The 21075-nt window shown below is 46.0% G+C and overlaps 1 protein-coding gene across 1 annotated transcript in view; it reads left to right on the forward strand.

The window, feature by feature from the left end:
- The window catches only part of igsf3 (immunoglobulin superfamily, member 3), a 67657-nt gene extending 52400 nt beyond the window's left edge, over nucleotides 1-15257 (forward strand). Inside the window, exons 7-9 of the mRNA XM_030111771.1 lie at nucleotides 11018-11428; nucleotides 13260-13706; nucleotides 14501-15257. Coding sequence (XP_029967631.1) covers nucleotides 11018-11428; nucleotides 13260-13706; nucleotides 14501-14751 — 1109 coding nt within the window. The 3' untranslated portion in view covers nucleotides 14752-15257. The remainder of the gene's footprint in view (nucleotides 1-11017; nucleotides 11429-13259; nucleotides 13707-14500) is intronic.
- Nucleotides 15258-21075: the final 5818 nt, after the last annotated feature.

Genomic DNA, 21075 nt, shown 5'->3' on the forward strand with positions numbered 1-21075 from the left:
AGCTTAGAGGATTTCTGCCTGCTCTAATTGCTCTTAGTCTTTGGTTTAGCCTCTAATTGGAGTGTGTGCGGATGTGTGTTTGTGGGTGTGCAGGCCAGGGTGGAGTCTCCTAATGGAGTGCAGTGAATGGTTTGCTAAATATCCCCCAGGAAGAGAAAACCGAGTGAAAAAGGGTGGAAGAGTTGGAAGCAAAACACGGAGCGGTTGGGGGGTGAGAAAGCGTGATGAGGAGTCTGAGCGATCCGTCCTTGAACCTTTTTCCTCGGCGGAGGCGTTAAACTGTCTGCGCCACCCTCATTGGCCCTCTGTGCTTCGTGCACACACACGGAGAAGCCCATTCAGAACAACCCAATTAGTGGAAGAGCACAAACAAAAAATATACAGACACTAACACACGTTGGCCTAATTTAGTCTAGTCTGGTGAGCCGATGATGCTTCATTTATTCAAGTGAGTGTGCCTCAGCTGTATACTCAAAAACACTGTTCTAAAGCAGTTCAAGGAAGCATTTTTTTTTCTTTTTTTTTTTTTTTTTTACACTTGCACTACAAATGTGAGTGAGCTGCATGGGTGGTTATGGCAAGTAGGTTTTCAGTCTGTTGAAATAATATCGCCACTCGTCCAGCGTCCCCTGAAATGCCAGATCTGTGTTGTTATATCTGTGACCGTGAGCAACAGTCCTCCCTCTTCCACACTCAGCTGAGGATAAGCAGGACGCTGCGCCGGGCTTGAAGGCAGACCACGGTGATCAATAACGTGTTAAAAGTGACTCAGTGAAAACACAGAATAGATACTCACTCATTCCACGCTATTGATTCACAGACACACGAACGCAGACAGATGTGCACAGACCAGCATACACACAAACACACACAAAGCTGAGACAGTGCTTTATTTGCTTGACTGGCTCTGTTGTGACCTTAACAACTCATGCAGAACACACACACACACACACACACACACACACACACACACACACATACCATTCTCAGCCTCTTCAGAAGTTATTTGAAAATCGACTTATCATCCTGAATGTCCAATCATCCTGCCCCAAAGTGCGGCTCACTTTGTTTATCCTTAACTAGAAAAGTCTGAGCAAGTGAGCGCACACTCACACACACTCGCACGCACACACACACACAGATGTTTTGTGGCAAACTGAGTGCTCCTCCCGGTCTTTCTCCGTCAGTGTCTCCATGACAAAGTGATCAGTTACCTTGGTAATGCCATCAGTTACCGTGACGATGTGATCAGTTGCCGACTGAAATCCAATCAGTAACCGTAACGGCGCGATCATTCTGTGTGTAGGGCACTATCTCACGGGGGAGGACGAGTGAGTAATTCCTTTATCTCATTGGCTGCCGAGGCCCGGCTCCGTCCCGGTCGTGCTGTGTTCATCCCCTCTGCCTCCTGTGTGTTCTCTCCTCTTTCTTTTTTTGGTTGTGTAGTCAGACCTTCATTTAGACTGATGATTCATTTGCCAGAATGTAGGACGTCTTTCTCTGCCTCACGCCTCAACTCCCCTTCTGCTTTTTCTTCTGCTGTTCTTTTTTTTTCCCCCTAAATGTTAACCACTCCTGGCTAAATGAGTGGCTGACATTTCCAGCTTCTCTGTCAAAGAAGTGGAATAAAGGAGGATGTGTGTAATGAGATGAGAGCAAACACAGCATCTGACCAGATGCATAATTGAGAGACTTTAATTCATGTTTCCAGAGCTACCTACTCAATATGCATGAGCTGCCCCACCAGCATTACGTGTGCACATGCATGCTTGTGTGTTTATATCAAACTAGTTGCATGGACGCTTCTGTCCTTGCCCCCTTGTGTTCTACTTTGCATGTATACAGAGGCCTCCTTCACCCCCTGACACCCAGACGCACAGCAGTCAAACTGCCTCTCTCAGCTCTCTGATGGTCCGCTTCAACGACGTCTTGTATTCAGAAGACGCGCGCTCGTGTGTGTGTGTGTGTGTGTGTGTGTGTGTGTGTGTATGTGTGTGTGCCTTATATAAGATTTGCAAATGTGGAGATGTGGAGAGTGACGCTCCTCATTAAATTATTGTGCGAGCACATCAAAAGAAGAGACTGAAAACTACCATCAAAAAAAAAAAAAAAAAAAAAAAGCCTTCTTGATCCAACCTCCATGCATCTCAGATCCGCAGAAGAAAAATACTGGATGTAGATAAAAGCTGGACGGAACCGACGCAGAAGCAGTCCGCCGGTCAGCATAATGTTTCATCAAGCTGCCGTGCCTGCTGCCTGCTGCCTGTGGCCCAGGCCAGGCCTACTTCCTGTTTCATATCCTATTAGTAGCGGCATGCTGCCTGTGTCCAAATCCCAGGGGTCATATCAGAGGAGTTCACCACTGTATCAGCTCATACATGCAAGGTTTTATGTTTATTGTGAGGGCAGCCCTGCGGCATAGTTAGGCTGGGATTATCCACCATAGGCTACATGCAGAAGACCATTGCACACACAGGAGCACAAATAACATCATCCTACACAAACAAGCAGTGTGTGGATACACACCGGGGGGTTACCTCTCAGAGCAAAAGTGTAATTATGCTATGATGGAACATGATTGAATATTATCCCTCACAGCGAAATGCGGCCACAAACGCACAGAAATAGCATAAACATTGGGCGTGCGGATCCAGATACAGTAACGGCAGTATTAGATTGCACCTGATTGAGTTTTCTCTTTGTCTCTCTCCGAAATGCAATCATAGCAAACACATGTTATGCATGGCAGATCACCGGGGAAGCCTCTCTCTCTACAACACAATCCAATATCGTCTGCTCATAACTCATACTGAACGCACACTGAAAACACAGAAAACTAATTATGCTGAATCTTCCCTAATGGAACCGGAGTTTAGATTAATGATGTTTTAGGAAGATCAATACGTTTTTCTCATAATGTAAGCGTGTGTGTGCGTCTTTGGGGTGTGTGTGTGTGTGAGTCTTGCACAGGGAGTGGGATATTAGGGCCGTCTGGTTATTGGCTGAGTTAGAATGATAATGGTGAGGAAGGCGGGTGAGGGTGGGGAGGGTGCCCCACTTAGAGTTCTCCTCATTCCTCCTCACACACCTACGCTTGCCTGGCTACCTTTCTCTCACATGATCAAACACCACGATACAGGAGAGGGTGTCTTCTTCTCTCTCTCTCTCTTTTTTTTTTTTTTTAATTATTTGTCTCATCCCCGCTCTCTTTTCAGCTCTTCTGTCGTGGTGCTTTGAGTTAGCAGATTTATTCCTCCCACTATCCTGTCCAGCACGGTCTGCTCTGTCATTGTCTCTGTTTTTGGATAGTTGAGGGTGTCTTCGCATTTAATAGGGGCCGACACCAACAGATGCTGCGTGCACTCTCCTTTCATGCCATTGAAGTTGTCGCCACCCGGCCTTTATTGATAGCGTTGGCATTGCTGCAGTGATTGGAGATTCCTTCTTATCAGGGCAGGGATGGGCGCCGTCCATCTTCATTAAGCCCCGGCCCATCGCCCTCGTGTACTTTTTCTAGCCGCTGCTCTCTTTTTTTTTTTTTCATATTTTGTTCTCACTCTCCTCATAAGTCTCTAATGTCTTCTTTCCCCTTCGCTCTCACTTAGCTGCATGTTTCCCTCCGCACGCGCCCCCAGCTCCTTCCTCACTCCTGTGATTTTTCAATATTTTATAATTCCCTGCTTCCCTCCTCCTCGTAATTCTCTTCATTATGTTTACATTTTTCCTGAAATACCATTGTCAGTGTTTTCCTGAATAATAGGAATATGGCAGCGGTGCATGTTTGCACACAATGGCGGTTTTATCACTGTGTTATTTTTGGTGACAGGGTTGTAAATCTTTCCTGCGCCCTCTTTTTTTTTGTTGCGCTGGATTCGGTTCAGGGTTTCCATGAGCTCACCTGAGGCGTAATTATACGCGTGAGGCCGCGGGAGCCGTGTACGTGCCTGCCCTTTTCTGTGTGGATTTTATATATTTTGTATGCAAATAATCAGAGAGCACTCGCTGTTGATCGCTCGTAATGTGTGATAAATAAAGAGACTTTGAGGGACGCAGTGAAACAGAAAATAATTTCGTAAAAGGTTTTTGATTAATCACGTCTGCGCCAGACACCCAAGGTCAAATTCTTTCCCCGCATGTCTTCCTCCTCACAAGAGCAAGCCCCGAGACTCTCTCTCTCTCACACACACATTTTTCTGTCAAACCCAATCCCATCCTGGGCTCATTTCCTTATTCGGCCCAATCTGCAGCCACAATGAGATTCTCTGTGTTGTGTCCCTCCATCTCTCTTAAGCACCTGTGTGTGTGTGTGTGTGTGTGTGTGTGTGTGTGTGTGTGTGTGTGTGTGTGTGTGTGTGTGTGTGTGTGTGTGTGTGTGTGTGTGTGTGTGTGTGTGTGTGTGTGTGTGTGCATCCATGTGTGCACACAAGCACTTGTGTGTCCTGCTGCTGCTGTAATTGAAGTCATAACTCAGAGCTAGATACAGTGCTGCTGCTCCCCATGTAAATCAGTGGCTAATAGTGGGAGCAAGCAGGAAGGGCTCGGCAGTGCTGCCTCCTGAATATGCACACTCTCCTGCCTGCACTAACTGAATGACCACTGTTCTCTGTGCTTTAATGAGCATAATGTCTTTTATTCTTATTGGCAGACCCTCGCTCTCTCTCTCTCTCACACACAGACACACACACACACACACACACACACATGCACGGCTCAATCTAGTCTGCCTTTATGCTTTTTCCCTTCCTGCAAACTTCTTTTGGGTCATTCATGTCCAGGAGTTCCCCATCGCTGACCTCCTGCATCTCCCACCTCATCTGCATACATTTTCCAGCCTGAAACAGTCGTCCTTTCACACAGCGCAGTGTGTACATGTTCTCATTGAATATGTACTAATGTTAAAGAACAGAAATTATATGGAAGGAGGTGTGTGTGTGTGTGTGTGTGTGTGTGTGTGTGTGTGTGGTCTCTGTACGGGTGAGTTCAAGGCCAGCATTATGTGCACAGATCCCCATAATTAGCCCGGTCTTAATGATATTGTGGGGGGGGAGTTGCAGGGGAGGGATGAGAAGTAGTAATATCCCTCTGACACAATGGGATCATAGATACATCACCGTCATTAGCATAGAAATTAGGCTCCCGGTTCAGCAGAGGCGCCACTTTTCAGTCAGGGGAACCCCATCCCTCATCGCCTCTGATCTCCGGCCCGGTGACGGAGGTCCAGGAAGGCCGGGCCGCGCCGCTGTTTGTGCGTGAGGCGTCAGTGTGGCGAGCAGAGCCGTCCTGCAGGGGATCAGGGTGTGTCTAAAGCCCCCAGTCCTGACATGCTTGGTGTCCCGGCTGCGGATAAGCCCGCGGCTGTGCTAACGCTAATGCTAAAGGCGGAGCAGGCAGCCATTAAGACTATAAGTCCTCTGGAGTACAGCTGGAGAGACTGCCTGCTGCTTTCTGAAAATCCCCCCAGGAGCATGTTCTCACTTTCTGTCTTTTACATCTCTCTCATCTCTTCCTGGCTCTCTCTCTCCCTCCCTCTGCACACTCACTCTCGCTCTTGAACTGAATAGTTTGATTATATTTCCCTTAAGTTCCCTGTTTTTTTTCCCCTCACATCCCGTCTGCTCAGAGAAGAACTTTTCCCTCTGTTTCTGGCGTTTCAGATAGATCCATCCTCGACTTGTCTGCGTTGCTTTCATGACCCGATGGACTAAAAGATGCAAAATGTCAGCCTGAGCCCCGAGACCCCATCAGCACCGCTGGTGTTTGTGCTTCATTTAGGCCTCATGAATATTCATGAGCTCACAGGTTGGTCTGCTGAATATTCAGGAAAACATCAGATGATGAGACAGAGGGGGGGACCGAGATCAGGGGAACACAGGAGGGAGGAAAGATTCATTGATTGCTTTAAAAGAGTCCTGTGATAAAACGACAGAAACTGAGAGGTTTGAGTCGGGCACTTCGACCCGAGAGCCTGTCCCGTATTAATAGACTTCACCTGGAGCCGCAGCACAAAACAGAAATGGGAAATGAATTGAATTTCCTCTCTAGACAAAAGAATAAAGGATAACATTCTTTGATTTACCATCTCCAGCTGTAGTCTGCTCTCTGAACACTCGGGCCAGGCAGTTTTGTAGCTCCTTTGAAGTTATCCTAAAATTCTGTTACAAGCACACACGCGGTGTGTGTGTGTGTGTATCTGTGTGTGTGTGTGAGTGATGTGCCACAGTGGTATCCTAGTATTCATAGCTCTACACTTCTGCTCCCCCTGGACGCAAACTTGTTTTTATCTGCTCTGCTTCGTGAACAACGATTGTACAACGGTGCTGCTTTTGGGGTTTGGGGTGCGCAGCGCTATCTTTCTTCTGTATCAAGAGTGTTCTGCTGTTTTTAGCCTTTGTGTATTTTACCTCCACCGATGAACAAAAAAAAAAAAAAAAAAGGAATAAAGACAGCTTTGTCTCAACTATGCGGTTTTCCTGTAGCTATTAAACCAGACAAATTAGGCACACATGGAAGAGGGGTGAGGCGTGAGTTCAATGAGCCAATTAGCGACTCCTCTGTGTGGATTTGTGTGTGTTTACTCGTGCCGTAATGCTGCTGCATGCCCGGTAAACAGCTGAAACACAAGCGCTTCCAGTGGAGCCGTGACAGGTTTCTCATTACATCTTCATTTCAACCAGTGAAAAATGTTTTGGCCACTTTGAACAGCAAGAATCTGCCTTTAGATTTACATGTGATCTAATGTCATCTAATGACGTTAGCACAAGGTTTTGGGAATTTTCTCTCATTGACACACTTTAAAGAAAAAGTATCAGCACCACAGCATGTTTATCATGGAGACCTTGTTGCCGTGGAAACCACATCCAAAAAGACGAGAGGCTCAGTACATTTATGCTGAAGCTTAAATTATAAACTAAGGGCTTTTTTTTTTTTTTTTTTAATGAGTTGGGAGCTGAAGGCTGTTGCATGTAAAGTGGCACACGGTTTCATTTTCACTCGACTGACAACTTGACTGGCACGTGAACTAATGCGGAGCAGTGAGAACAAGTGTTTCCAGTTACGCCGTTGTCTCACTTTGCGGATGAGCACTTGAGGCTCATTAAAAACTCAGTGGCGAAGAATATGTGATAACACTTAAAATAGGTATTGACAGCCTTGCTGATACACCCGAGCACGGGGCCGCTCTCGCTGTTGAGGGGATGCGCGCGTGACGAGCGGCTTCGTTAACAGCTTGTGATTGAACTCGTGCCTTGCACTTACTCCATTCACGCAACACACAAGATTTTTTTGTCATCAATTGCACATGAAAATAAATAAATAAATAAAAAGCAGCGCACACACTCCGTACGTCATATTGATTTTTTTTTTTTTTTTTTTTGCCTGTCTACTGCTTGCGTCAGCGATTGCAACCTGTCAGATGGCCGTACTGTAGCTGAGTGGAGAAACCTCTCCCTCTGTGGGAACGGACACGTGTCAGAGGATGTGACAGGCCGCTCTGTGAAGTCGCTTTCACAGCAAGACCATTCTGCAGGGAGCTCAGACTTTAAAGTTGTTTTGAAACAGGAAAAATGTATTTCTGCACTGCCTTTTTTTGCACATCAGTAATGTGTTTTATTTGTTCTTCTGGTCGAGTGAATCCCTAATAATATTATTGTGTAATATCTTATGATACTGCCTTATGAAGTAACGAGTCTATTTTATACTTGATGAAGGAGTTTCTTATCAACACTGATGTATGGCAACATGCTTTCAGCCCTGTTTTTTCCCTGCTTCTGATTTAAACTTCAAATGGAAATGGCAGAGAATTTGCTTTGTCTCATGCCAATCCAATCCTGCATGGTTCCACTCCGGGAAGTTTGGAGGTAATTCTCATGTAGAAAGAAGAAAGCGAGATCTGCCAGGATCCACAGGGCTCTGCCGTAATTCCATACGGGAGCATTGTCAGGCTTCCTACTAAGTCTGGTGAGCACAGAGGTAATGATGGTGAGTAATTAGATGTTAGTGCTAAATACCCGTGCACAATAAAGTGGCCTGGCTACGCCTTTAGCTGTGCATTTTTGTAAAGCAACAACAACCAAAAAAAGCATGCTCGCTAAATGTATATTGCAAATATTGAGATTCCCTTTTAAGCATGGGTGTCAATCTGTGGATAGGTGGAGGATTTTCAAGCAGATGGCTATGACCCCAGGCAGTCAATCAGTCAGTCAGTCAGAGCAAATCCTATCGTGAGCTAGGACTTTGCATGAAATTGGAAATGCAGAGGGTTGTTTAACACAGAAGAAGAGTTGAGGGGAAACTCAAAAGAGAGTTTCTTTGTGGTTTCCAGTATTCTACAAGCCAGAGTCAAAGAGATTGACAACTTCTGGAGAAAATGTAGAAAAATAGGAAGAATTTCTTAAAAGTTAATATTCGCTCCAGTTTTATTTAAAAATGATCATTTATGTTTGGTCCATTATGTCCCTTTTAAATGATGCCACATTTAAAGAAACATGCATTTTTGGGATGAGCTGAGTATCAGGATTGGAATGAGTACAATCTTAAAACAAAAACAAGAGACCGTTGGAAGATGTATTGTTTAAACAAACCGGAGCCTCTGCAGTGGAGGAACAGCCTCCTGGTTCGTCCTCCTCAGGGTCTCGAGGTGATCAGTCTCCACCTGCTCACACACGACTCTGGGATTACATTTCATTCTTCAGCTAGACGGCCAGCGTGGTTATGTCAGTCTCTCTCACGCACACAACTCTGAGCTGCACTGGACGGGGTAGAGGTTCATTTCCGTCGTCTGAAGTGTGAAATTCTGACGGTGGTCTCATGTAAACTCCACATGGAGAATCGAGGCTCAGACTGTGGAGATCCAGGATCACAGCTGACTGCAGATTTACATCTCAGCATCTCTCTGCATTGAGAGGAACAGATCAGACGCCTGGCTGTCGGCACCTGAAGGCACCAAAGCTAAAAAAAAAAAAAAAAAAAGGGAATGAATAGCAAAGGAAAGCTGATTTGCATTGGCTGTTTTAATGTAAATATAAATTTGTGTTTAAGAATTATGTTAATCTGTTTGATTCACATTTCACAAAGCATCCCGCATCCCAGCCTTTTGAGAACTGGGGCAGTAGCCAATCCTGAAAAGGAAAACTGAATTTAAATGTTATCTACAACTTTTCAACAAATGAAGTTATTTACATTGAGCTATTGATTCTGTTCACCTGTGATTAGATTGTATACGAGACCTTGCCTACATTAAAACCTTTTCGTACGAAATCTTTTCAGTATTTGACTTAAATGGTAAACATGCAAACGCAGACGGCGTACAGTTTAATTTCTGTCTCTAAGTAAACTCGTCTCCAAATTGAAAAAGATTTTAATCAGAGGCGGCCTGATTAAGGAAGAAGTGAACCGCAGTGTGATTGTGAGCCAGCATGTGGCGCCAGCTTTAGGTACTTGACAATTTTTAATTTTGAGTGGAACAGATGCAACATAACGGATGCCAAAAAAGTAGGTTTAATACTCGGATGTAATACCAAACCGCATGAGTGTTTACAAGGATGCTCTTTTAAGCATGACTCTCCAAATGGCAAGGTTTATGCTTATATAGATACTACTAAAAATGAAAAAAAGAGAGAAAAGAAAAGATCGCCTGTGTTTAACAGGCTCTGTTTTTTATTTGTTTTTTCTGTAACTTTTATTGCTTGGTGAAGTCTGACAGATATCAGTCTTATGGTTCAAAAATACCTCCTCCACTAACTATGCCCGTCCGCCGGGCAGAAGCAGAGAGTTGTCATATCTTGACGTTGCGTGTCTGCAGCCCAGATTCAAGTTTCCACAAATCAGGCTCAGTCCGAAGACTCTCTGCTGTCTGCCAACCAGAAGATCAGTCCCACCAATCAGACCGGCCCGAAGATGGTTATCTCTGTTGATAACATCCGTGCACACCGGCTCTGCCCGCCTCGAAGAATATAATGAGAATATCTGCATTACGGATGCTTGTGTGCAGACTGGCGTGACTTGATTCGAGCTGAGTGGCATTTGGGTGCGAGTGAAAAGGCCTGTGATTAGAATTGTTATGTTATAAGCTCATTTTCACCTGAATAAGTTTTTTAATTTATGTCATGTAATGTCAAATGCAAATTACTGCAGGAGCTGCAGCGGAAGAAATGTTTCGCTCTTAAGTGCCTCGCTTTAGAAAATTGCACGGTGCCGATTTTTTTTTTTCTTCTTCTTCTTCTTGTCCTTGTATTTTCATACATCTTGTGTCAAGAATCTGTGTGTGTGTGTGTGTGTGTGTGTGTGTGTGTGTTTGTATGCATTTCTGTGTGTTTTTCTACATGCTTTGTGCCAAACTAATCCTGCCCCCCGAGCATTTGACAGTAGGGCTCTGGTGGCGGTCACACCTGATGTACCTGCAGCTAATCCTATCCCACAACCGATGTCGGTGTAACCAATCCTGTCACAGCACTCAGGGCGGCCTGGGCTCCCTCCTGACATCTCAGTCACACCTCTCTGCCGTCTTCCTTCCCCTCCTATCTGCGCTCTTCCTCCTTTCGCTTGACGCTATAACTGCATTCCCTGTTCGTTTCCTCTCTGGCAGGCTGACAAGACCCCCTGGCCTGCTTTTGTCTTATATCTCACCTAATAATATCCATAGGCCTCTGTTACAATCCACCCTCTTCACATGCACCCGACTCTGCTCCCCTGCTCTGCATCTTATCTTACATTCCTACCTTGATACCAACAGACGTCCTATCCTCTCTGCTTTGATTCGCTTGACATTTCCTCCTCCTGCCTCTTCCCCTCTTCTTTCTTCCTTTCTCTTTGTCAACCGCTACACCCACCCACGCTCCACTATCTTTTCCTGCCCTGCTGCCACCAGAAATAAACCCAGCTACAGGTCGTCTGTCACAAAAGAGAAATTGCATTGTGTACCTGTCACCGGTTTTCACATTTTCCCTACAACTTTAAGAATGACTGTCTGCTCTTTCTTCTTCTTTCCCAAACACTCTCCTCTCCCTCAACTTTCTCGCAGAGAGCAAGCTGAAAGTGCAAAAGAACAACCAGTCGCGGGTGTACCTGGAGGACAGCCGCGTCAGGATCAATTGCTCCATCGCCTCTCAGACCAGCCCGGACTCCCAGCATGCCGTGCTGTGGTACGTGAGGCGCGCGACGGGCTCGGAGGCCGACGAGCTCCTCCTGAGGATCGAGCGCTCGGGGGCCTTCGAGTACGGCGCGTACGCGGACGAGGAGCGGCTGCGGCGGCGCGTGCAGGCCGAGCGGCTGTCGCCGCGCCTCTACGTGCTGACGCTGAACCGGGCGGAGAGCAGCGACTCCGGCACCTACTACTGCCTGGTGGAGGAGTGGCTCAGCGACCCCGACGGAGCCTGGTATCGACTTTCCCGGGAGTCGTCGGGGTTCACGCAGGTTCTGGTCAAACAGCCAGGTGAGCACGCCGTCCAGAATGCGGGTTTTTAAATGTGTTTTTAATCCCGCTGCACAGAAATAACCGCTACTTTTGCCCCATTGGCTGTCATACTCTTGACAAGTGGAACATTGCTAACCCAATTCCTCCTCCAAATTGCTGTCCCCCCCGCCGCGTCCCGCTGCCACATACCGTCCTCGACATCTCAAGGCCGTCTCACTCCGGCGACCTTACACGAGCCTCGAGGCAGCGCTCGGTTGGAAGAAATGGACTGCAGACATGCCGGCTGACGGAGGATCTAATCCTCTTGTCCTGTACTGAAAAATGTCCCCCTGAAGCCACGATGCACCTCCTGCCACCGTTACATCTCCACTGCAGGCAGCTCTTAAGCAAAAACCCACGCTCGTATACTTTTCTCTCCTTGATTGAAAATACATTTTCCTCTTTAGCGCAGCCTTGCTCCCTTTCCTGTACAAAGACGCACTGTGCCACCAAACACAAATAAACAAGAAGGTGACTTTTTTTTTTTTTTCTTTCTTTTCCCAGACATCTCGCAGAGCAGTCAGGTGTCCTGTTTGCAATTCAGAGTGAATTCTCTTCTATGGCCTCAGTCCAACTAGAATGTGAGGATCAAAACATCTGGTGGAATGCCTGCAGGGCAAAGAAAACACTTTCATAGCAGCGCTGTTCTAAGTTGCCACTAGTGTCACAATTAATGTAGCTGGTGCACTGACACAAATGGAGAGATCTGGGAATACGTGCACTCTGCGTTTGGCTTTTTTCTCTGGAAAAGCATCGATCCCTCTCATGCTTTTGTTTCCTTCCTTTGATTCAAAGCATTAGCGCTCTCCCTCGGACTGGTGCATTATTAAAACAGGAATGGTTCTGTATATTATGCATTGCCATACTGTATTTTATTTTCATTCACATGTAAACATCTTCCCAAGATGAATTTATGATGCAGTACAAGCATCATGGATATTCATTAAGGTGGTAAAACATTCACTCAGGAAATCTTCCAGAAATGCGCCTGTGGAGTGGAAAGATGGGGAGAGATATGTGCCAGAACATGCCTCTTCTTTTTTTTTTTTTTTTCGCCGTTCTCCTGCCATGCATTCTGCTTCTTATTCTGCTTTAACAAGAAGCCCGTTCCAAACTGTATGTGCGAGCAGCCCGAGCGAGCCAAGTCTTCACCGCCACTCTGGTTTAGCTGCAGTGGAACTGGGTCAGAGCAGCACCCCTGAAGGCTGGGAGCATACCCACAGACAGACACACCGGCCTCGGGCGAGGATCTAACCCTGCTGGGAAACTCAAAAAAAGTGGTGGTAGCCATGAGCTGCACTCTGGGATTTTGATTTCATTTTTCTCCTCACTTTTGTTTTTACGTTTAAGACGTTTTGGTGTCGCGACTGCAAAATTCTTCAGTCGAATCTAAAGATATTATGGGAAGAATTCATAATAAACAGCTAAAATCAAGGTTGCAACTTGTGTTTGTGAATAAACAATCACGTGCTGATTATTATCTATATCATTTTGTGAATAAAATTAAAAAATGCTGTAATATGTCAACTTCAATTTGCCCAGCCCCTCGCTGATGGCTTTAAACTGCTTGTTTTCATTATTTGTGAATAACGATTATAATCAAAGAATAAGAAATGTTAATCAGATTAATTGCCAATGACTGTGATTTAATCAGGCTGTATCCGAATTAAAGCTGAAATGATTAGACATTCTTGAGTAATCACTATTCATTTAAAGTGAACACTAAGCCTTTTCGCTGTCGCACAGATTTAAGAGATAGATGTTAATAATGTTTCCTTTTTTTTTTTTTTCTTTTTCTGGACCTCCGTAGACGTTCGGCTGCAGGTGGAGGAAGTGGAGTCGAACATCACGGTGGAGGAGTCCGCCTCCATCCGGCTGGGCTGCAGCATCCCCTCGCAGTCCTCCAGGGACTCCCGCTTCTCCGTGTCCTGGTACGTGGAGCGCTCCGAGGACGAGGACGGCGACGGCCAGCCGGGGGACGACGACAGGGAGGGGGACTGCGTCTTCTCCATCGGCCACGACGCCGTTTTCGGAAACGGGAACTGCAGCCCCAGGGAGGAGGCGGGGCCAAACTCCCGCCTGCAGTTCGAGAGGATGGCGTCCGACCAGTACAGCCTCACCATTCAAGGTGCCCGGCCGACAGATGCCGGCCGATACTACTGCCATGTTGAGGAGTGGCTTCTCAACCCCCGCAATGCCTGGTACCACCTGGCCACCAACAACTCCGGGTTCATTTTTGTCAGAGTACGGCAGCGAGGTAAGAACCTTTGAATCCTCCCAGTTTCCTTGGCTGCTTATTTTTGGATGATGCGGAAACCAATTTCCTGTCTTCATATTCAATTTGGTGTTTTTGTAGGAGTTATTGCCTTTTTTTTACTTCAAGCATAATTGAGAAAACACACAGCCAGAACATTACGACCACCTGCAGAATGTCTGTATGTTATAATGTGGTCTCCATGCATCAGAGCATTGCTTTTGATAGATACTGACCACATGCACATCACAAAAACTACACTTTCAGAAATGAGCTGACATTTAGTTATCACAATTCGCTCAAACTCACTCAAATTTTACCTCTTCAAACACATTTAAGGAGAAAGTGTTTACCTATATCCCATCCACTTAGAGGATCTGCCATAAAGAGCGCTATTCTCCTCAACTACATTATGGCTGAATCATGTATATGATTCCAATAATGGATTTGAAACACCATTCCAGCTTGGCACAGAAACGTATGATTTAGCATTCCTAGTTATAGCATATATAATAATTTGACAAACTTCGTGAAAGTGTAAGCCGGAGACGGACGCTCGGTGTTTAAGATTAAAGCACCATCGTTAAAAACGCCAACGGCAGCGCGAGAGTTTATGAGTTGAAATGGATTCATTATGTCAGCATATAGCTGAAGAGTATTTTCAGCTGGGAGAGACATAAAAATCAGGCAGCAACTCCTTTAAATGTCCATTTTGGGTTATGGATGTAATTCTCCCTGTTCCAAGAGAAGCTCCTTTCGATGTGTGAGCGACTCTGACCGGTCTTCTCCTCCCGCAGTGTCCACCCTCCAGTCGGTGGTGTGCGCCAACGACTCCCTCTTCTACTTCGTCTTCTTCTACCCCTTCCCCATCTTCGGCATCCTCCTCATCGCCGTGCTGCTGGTGCGCTACAAGAGCCGCAACAACAACAAAAGCCAGGAGGGCAAGAACGGCGCCCCCCTCCTGTGGATTAAAGAGCCGCACCTGAGCTACTCCCCGACCTGCCTCGACCCGCCCGCGCTGAGCCTGCACCCCGGCTCGGTCGACTAAGCCAGGAAGGGGTTCGAACCCCCACCCCTCCTGCCTCATATTTACGTCGTGGATTCAGCCGATAGAACGCCAGGGAGCAGATCTGGACTCCGCCCTCAGACCTTATTGTCATTCACTGCTGTGTTGAGTTAGCTCTAAAGATTCCCTCCCCTGGTGGCTGTTTGTTTTCTGTTAACAGATGTGTGTGTGTGTGTGTGTGTGTGTGTGTGTGTGTGTGTGTGCGTGCGTGCGTGAAGACTGTGTGGACGAGAGCGAGCGCACCATGTTGACGCGGATGTCCGCTCGATTGGGAATTGAAGGTCAGGAGAGTCTTGTGAGCCTCTCTCATCTCTGTGAAACTTAATCTCACACCTGCATTTTGATTTTTATTAATCTAAATATCTGTCTATTTTTCAAAAAAACAAACAAAAACAACAAACTGCACCTGAAATCGATGACCAATCCGGGAAGAACATGCAGGAGAAGGAACTCTATAATGAACTTTGGCGCTAAGTGGATGCCAAAAAAGCGAGTCTCAGCACTGATCCAAGAGCAGCCACAGCCTTGCCCACTGTGTTGGTTACCATGGCGATGCTCTGTGCCCACTGACTTTGTAGCTGCTGACTTGGTTGCCAGGCTGCACCGAGACAAAGGCTAGGACACACAAGTCTGTGTCCTAAGTGGGGATGTGTGTGTTTGTATGTGTGTGTGTGTGCGTGTGTGTGTGTGTGTGTGTGTTGGCCCACCTGCCTTCACAATGAATTTGCCTTGGCAGACAGAAGCAGGTCCTGGTGCGCCACTTAAACACTGCCAGACTCTCTGGCCTTGGTGGGAGACTGTCCTGCTCTCCTCCTCCTCCTCCTCCTCCTCCCTGAAAACCCGAACAGGGGGGCAGGTTGAAGCGACGGAGGAATCAACAGCTCTCTGCTTTTGAGGATATATGTACTTTTATCGCGAGTGATTTTTATTTTTATTGTTTATTTTCCAGTGCCAAGTCCTCCTTGTTTCAGTGCTGTCCTCTGCAGCTGACGTGTGAAGTTTTCAGAGCGGAGCGAGTGAACCCGATTGGTCTGGAGGCAGATTGTAAATATGTCTTCTTACCTGTTGCTGTGGATTTATAGGCCTTGTTGGCAAAAGGTCTGTTTTTACACACGTCGAATCAGTTCATTTGTCCTGGGTAAATTACACTGACGTTAAATTATTGCACAGTTACTTCCTGATATCACCACTCCGTCCCTGTCTTTAAAAGGTATCCGATGCATACTCGTTAAAGAAAAATGACTTTTTGAAGAGCCACACTGAAGATAACCGACGTGTAGATGTATAATAAACCACACGGCACCTATCTGCACACTGTAAGGAAACAAACTGACGAGGACATTTGTTTGACTTTTGCTTTATTTTAAAAGATTTTCTATTTATTGTTTTATACAACTTTGCATAGCTTTGTAAGATTTTTTCTTTATTTCTCTCTCTCTCTCTCTCTTTTTTCTTTCTTTTTTTTTTGCTCTAAATATCTGGAAACTGTGCTGCTTGTGTTGCCAGGCAACTGCACCAAGCACATCATGTCAATAGCCTGTGTGTTGACAATGTGGTAGATGTAGAAATGCTAGAATCGTCCTGCGCATTGCAGTCTGTAGCATTTCATACCGGGTTGTCAAGTTTGACCAGTGTTAAAACACTGTATACGCTATACTTATAATGAAATCTAACGTGGCTTTAATTGTACAATAGTTTTAACAGACGAGTCACAAAAATGGGTCCACTTAATGCTTTTTTGCTTGAGTCGCGTTTATTTAGTGAAATGTGATGTGACACCTATAGGTAGGATCGTAGACGACTGAAACCGAACTGTGAAAGGCGTCTTCTAATCACGGACTCCCAGCGTCCTCCTCTGCTCCCCCCCCCCCCGATGCCAGGCAGAAGGGTTGTCTTCACCGGAAAGCCACAGTCGGGACGGCTGTGAGATCCTGAAACCCGTTCACTGCCAGCCTGGACGTGAGAACTCTTTGGGGGGAAGGGAAAAAAAAAAACTCGACAGTGTTGTCTCAGTCGTGTCAAAAATGTATATTGCATGACAATATTGCAGGAGGAATTTTGATGTTTTGTAAAACTTTGAACTCTTTGAGCATCGTGTTCGTGTGACAGAGCCCGGAAACTCCCCCACTCCCCCCACCGCCCCCCGACTTTCTTGAGCCAAAAGTGAACACAGAGCGCGGCCCTTCATCATTTCTATCTGACTGCCAAATCCAGAAGCCCTGACGAACCTGTGAAGTACTTCATTTTGAGAATGGGTGTTGTGGAGATTGTGTTTGATATTATTGCTCATATTTGTCTTTTTAATGCTTTGCTTTTATGCAGCACTTCATTAAACAGATTTATGTCAAAAAAAAGACACAAGAATGTTGCCGATTCCAGCTTCCGTTTCTGAGGAGCGCATGTCAAGGAGGAGCCGCGGTTCAAGGCTGAGCGGCGCTCGTGCTGGTGCGTCATGGGAAGTGGAAATGTGATGCATGAGCAGGGGATGCAGCTACAGCAAAATTGATTGGTGTCATCAAAGAAAAAGCCCATCGACTGTCTGTGCGTTATTATTACCCAGGTGTTTACAAGTGTTTTTACAGCAGAGGTATTGATGTGGGTGAATAACCCGGTTAGCGCACGCTCCATCTCAGTGGTGGTACAACGAGGCCGTCCACCGTAAAAATAGCTCATTTAACACGGCTAGATTCTTACATTAGACCTTTTCAAGCAGTGAGAGGGGGAAAATTTTCCAATCCACTTCAGATTAGGTTCAAATATAAAGAACAAAGCAGCGTTCACTATCCGCATAAACAACATCAAATAGGCATTTCAAGGACCTTAATGTCTTTTTGTTGAATGCACAGTTTTGTGTAAATATTTTCAGATTCGTGATCTTCTGATGGATACTCTTCCTGTATAGATGGCGGGAACAATTCATTCTCTCACTTGTTCAACCATGATGGTAAAAAAAAAAAAAAAACCCACCCTCATTATTTGGCGTGAGTTATTGTGTCACTATTTCTCCTATTTGAAATGCTTTTGCACATTACTGAAGACGCTCAATACGGCGTCGGGCCGTCGGCAGCTCCAGGAAAACGGCGCCAGACTGAAGTGTGGGTTCACAGAAATGGTGACAAATCTTATTTACTTCCGTCTGCATTGGCAGTGAGCACTAATAGAAAGCTGATGTCAATTTTTAGAGCCCATGAGCCCATTTGCTGGTTGAACGATTGCCTTTTAGAAGTGTTCGACGTTCCCGGGGATGCAGGTTGGGCAAACAGTGCCACCAAACAGCTGCTGGAGCTCCAGTGTGTAAATCGCGTAATCCTCGGCTTAATTCATGCAGAATTCATTTTTATCTTTCCGAGACTTGAGCCAAACGGTTGAGATGTGGTCGTGATGTGCGGCGTCATCGTGCGCCGCCGCTGCCGTCATTTCTGCTGTGGAGCAGCTCGAGTGATTTTCTGGTAAAAATGTCAACGGCATTAATGGCTGCCTCACAAAATGAGTCAACATATTAGACACTGTAGCTGCACTGAGGGCTGTGTGTATCAGCTGACGCCAACATTTTGAAAATGGCATCAAATCTAACCTATTGAGATTCATTGCAATGAAATATATTCAGTACATCATCCTGATTTTTTTATTCCCCAAAAAAGTGTAAATTTTTTTCTTTCAAAACAAGTTTTAAAATCAATTTTTCTCTCCCAGATGCGCATGTCTGCCAACTCTCTAGTTCTCCCTTAACCATAGAATCAAGGTTAATACTCTGCAGGCAGTGGGGTCATGTTTAGCCGGTGTGGGATTTCGACCTCGAGCGTCTCCACTGTTTATTTACCCTGCATGTTTAGTTGGGTCTTGTGTGTGTGAAAATGTGAGCTGGGGAGATAGAAGGAGTGGGTCAGCATGCCAGAGGAGAGACGATGCTTACAGGGCCTTCTGCAAGTTAACCTGCAACTTTATTTTCTCAGACAGCCTCGGCAATCACCCGATGCAGATTGACCTGCTCCATCCTCTCCCGTCACCGCTTCACACATAACTCACTCCCGAGCTGTAAACCGCAGTCTCCTCACATTCCCATTTTTTGCATTGCCTGTTTTTCAATGAATTCATATTCAATCATACTGAAGCACACATACACAATGAGGCCGGGAACAAATGCTGCCACCCCCTTCCATAAATCATAGTGGCACAAAGAAAAACAACATTCGCTGCAAGAAAATTCACAGTTTGGCTTTGCTTGTAAACTTAGTGGATGTTTTTTTTTTTTGTTTTTTTTTTTCTGAGGTCTGTGATGCTTTCGGGTTCCCCTCCAAGAGCCGATGGTCGACTACAAGGCTGAGAGAAAAGAGCCCTTCTCACTCAAAGATCTATTGCTGATAGCGAGCATGGTGTTAACATATCTCTGATGTTTTTGTCAGCAAACTCTGTCACAACTTCACAGGATGGGAAAAAACACCAAATGCTCCCCCTTTGAGCGCCATCTCCCTGTCCCACTTTCTCCCTCATTTTTTTGTTCTGTCTCCATTTTCTCTGGCGCACCCCCCCATATGAGGGGGGAAAAATATGTTTTGCATAAAAGTAAGCAACACTCACAAATCCGGAGCTCTTGCTGAGGATGCAGACACCAGAGGGCACACTTGGGCAAACAGTGCTTAACGATCCAGAGCAGCAGGGCAGCAGTCAGGCAAATATATAATGATGTATTGCCAATGAGAGAGGAAGTGCAGAAGAGAATGAAAAATAACAAAAAAAGGACATGTGCCCCCCTCCCTGCTCACGCTGTGGAGCGCTCCCGGCATCGTAACGAGGACAAAAGGCAAAATCCCATGAAGATGTGACTAAGTGGGAATTTTATTAAGGTTGAAATCCAGAAACATCTTCAGTCACATTGCAGCTTCATGATTTTTCCATCATATAAGACGATTGTGTTCACAACAATCCTCCTTTTAGGGGCTTTGAATTAACGAAATGTGGGAAAGGAGCGAGGCAGGGCCGTGCAGTTAACAGCTCGCTGAGGCTGACGCATACTTGAGGCCTGCGCCGCAGCTTGTTGCTCTCACTAGTGTGTGATTAACTAACACTCCGCGCGCCGTGATTCACTCGGTGAAATCAGGATGAGTCAATGAAGAAAAGAAACGTCAGAGGCGCACAAACGTGAGCGTTACAGCTCGTGGTCCCTCATTGGAGAAGAGCGTGGCAGATGTAGCACCTGTTCTGCTGAAAATGGCACTACAGTCTGGTATTGATGCCTCAGCAGCGGTTGGTAATCTGTCAGGCTGCGTGATCGGTGTAAAATCTGCTGGAGGACAAAAAGAAAATCGATACTTCTATTGAAGGCCTTTTAGTCAGGGTTGCTCAATTAAAAAATTGTTCGGAGTTGCCCAGAGACAGATATCGCACCTCTAACGTGGAAATAAAGATACCTACTGACATACAAACAGCAAAAACAACGACGGTCCCAAATCATTCATTATGTATTCAAGACACGCGCAAATTTACAAACATGCACTCGGAAATATTCTCAACTCATACATTATTGATAAAACCTCAAATTGTGTGCGTAGTTCCACTGGCTCTACTACAGACAGAGAGAAGTGATGCTCAGGTTGCTGCTGCCGTCCCCTGAGACCTCAGCATTTAGTCTCTGCTTCTCTGAAGCTTTGGAAAAGCCTCCAGATTCAGATGTAAAACTAATTAACCGTTCCAGCAGTCATTGTTGCATTTGGTTTGGTGGGGATTTACATTTAAGGATATGTGGGTCAGAGAACTTAACAAAAATCCTGATTTTAGCAGAATCGGAGTGCAGATCGCTTCGTGTTGGGCGTATTGATCATCCCTGGAGGTCTGCACAGCGATCCAGGGCCGTGCTTACCAGAGCCAGTCCAGCAGAAAGTGCTGGTGAACAGCAGCAGATGGAGGGAAAACAGTAGCCCCGGGGCAGTTTAGAAGAAGACTAGTCAACAGCCGCATTAGCATTTCGCGAAGCTTTAAGCACGACGGTGCACATTTTCACATACGAGAAAAACACGAGCCGGTTAAATGTTACCTACATCAGGACCACAGATGAAGTTACGCTTTTCAATGTGAAGATTTTCCTCCGACAGCATCCAGGGCTCCACCACAGTCAGCGTTTCTCTGTCCCAAATTGGCGGACCAACCCAATAACCGAGCAGCGTTGCCCTTTCAGAAGAGGTGTCGCAAGCGTGGCTAAAAGCCCGGGTTTGATATCCCGTACGTCCAGATGGATAGAGGTCTGACTCTGGTTTGCCCGAGGGCATCCGGGATCTGAGGGCGCAGCCATATAAAGGAGTTCCATCCGAG

The sequence above is a fragment of the Salarias fasciatus genome, chromosome 16, assembly GCF_902148845.1.
Source record: "Salarias fasciatus chromosome 16, fSalaFa1.1, whole genome shotgun sequence".
Lineage (NCBI taxonomy): Eukaryota > Metazoa > Chordata > Actinopteri > Blenniiformes > Blenniidae > Salarias > Salarias fasciatus.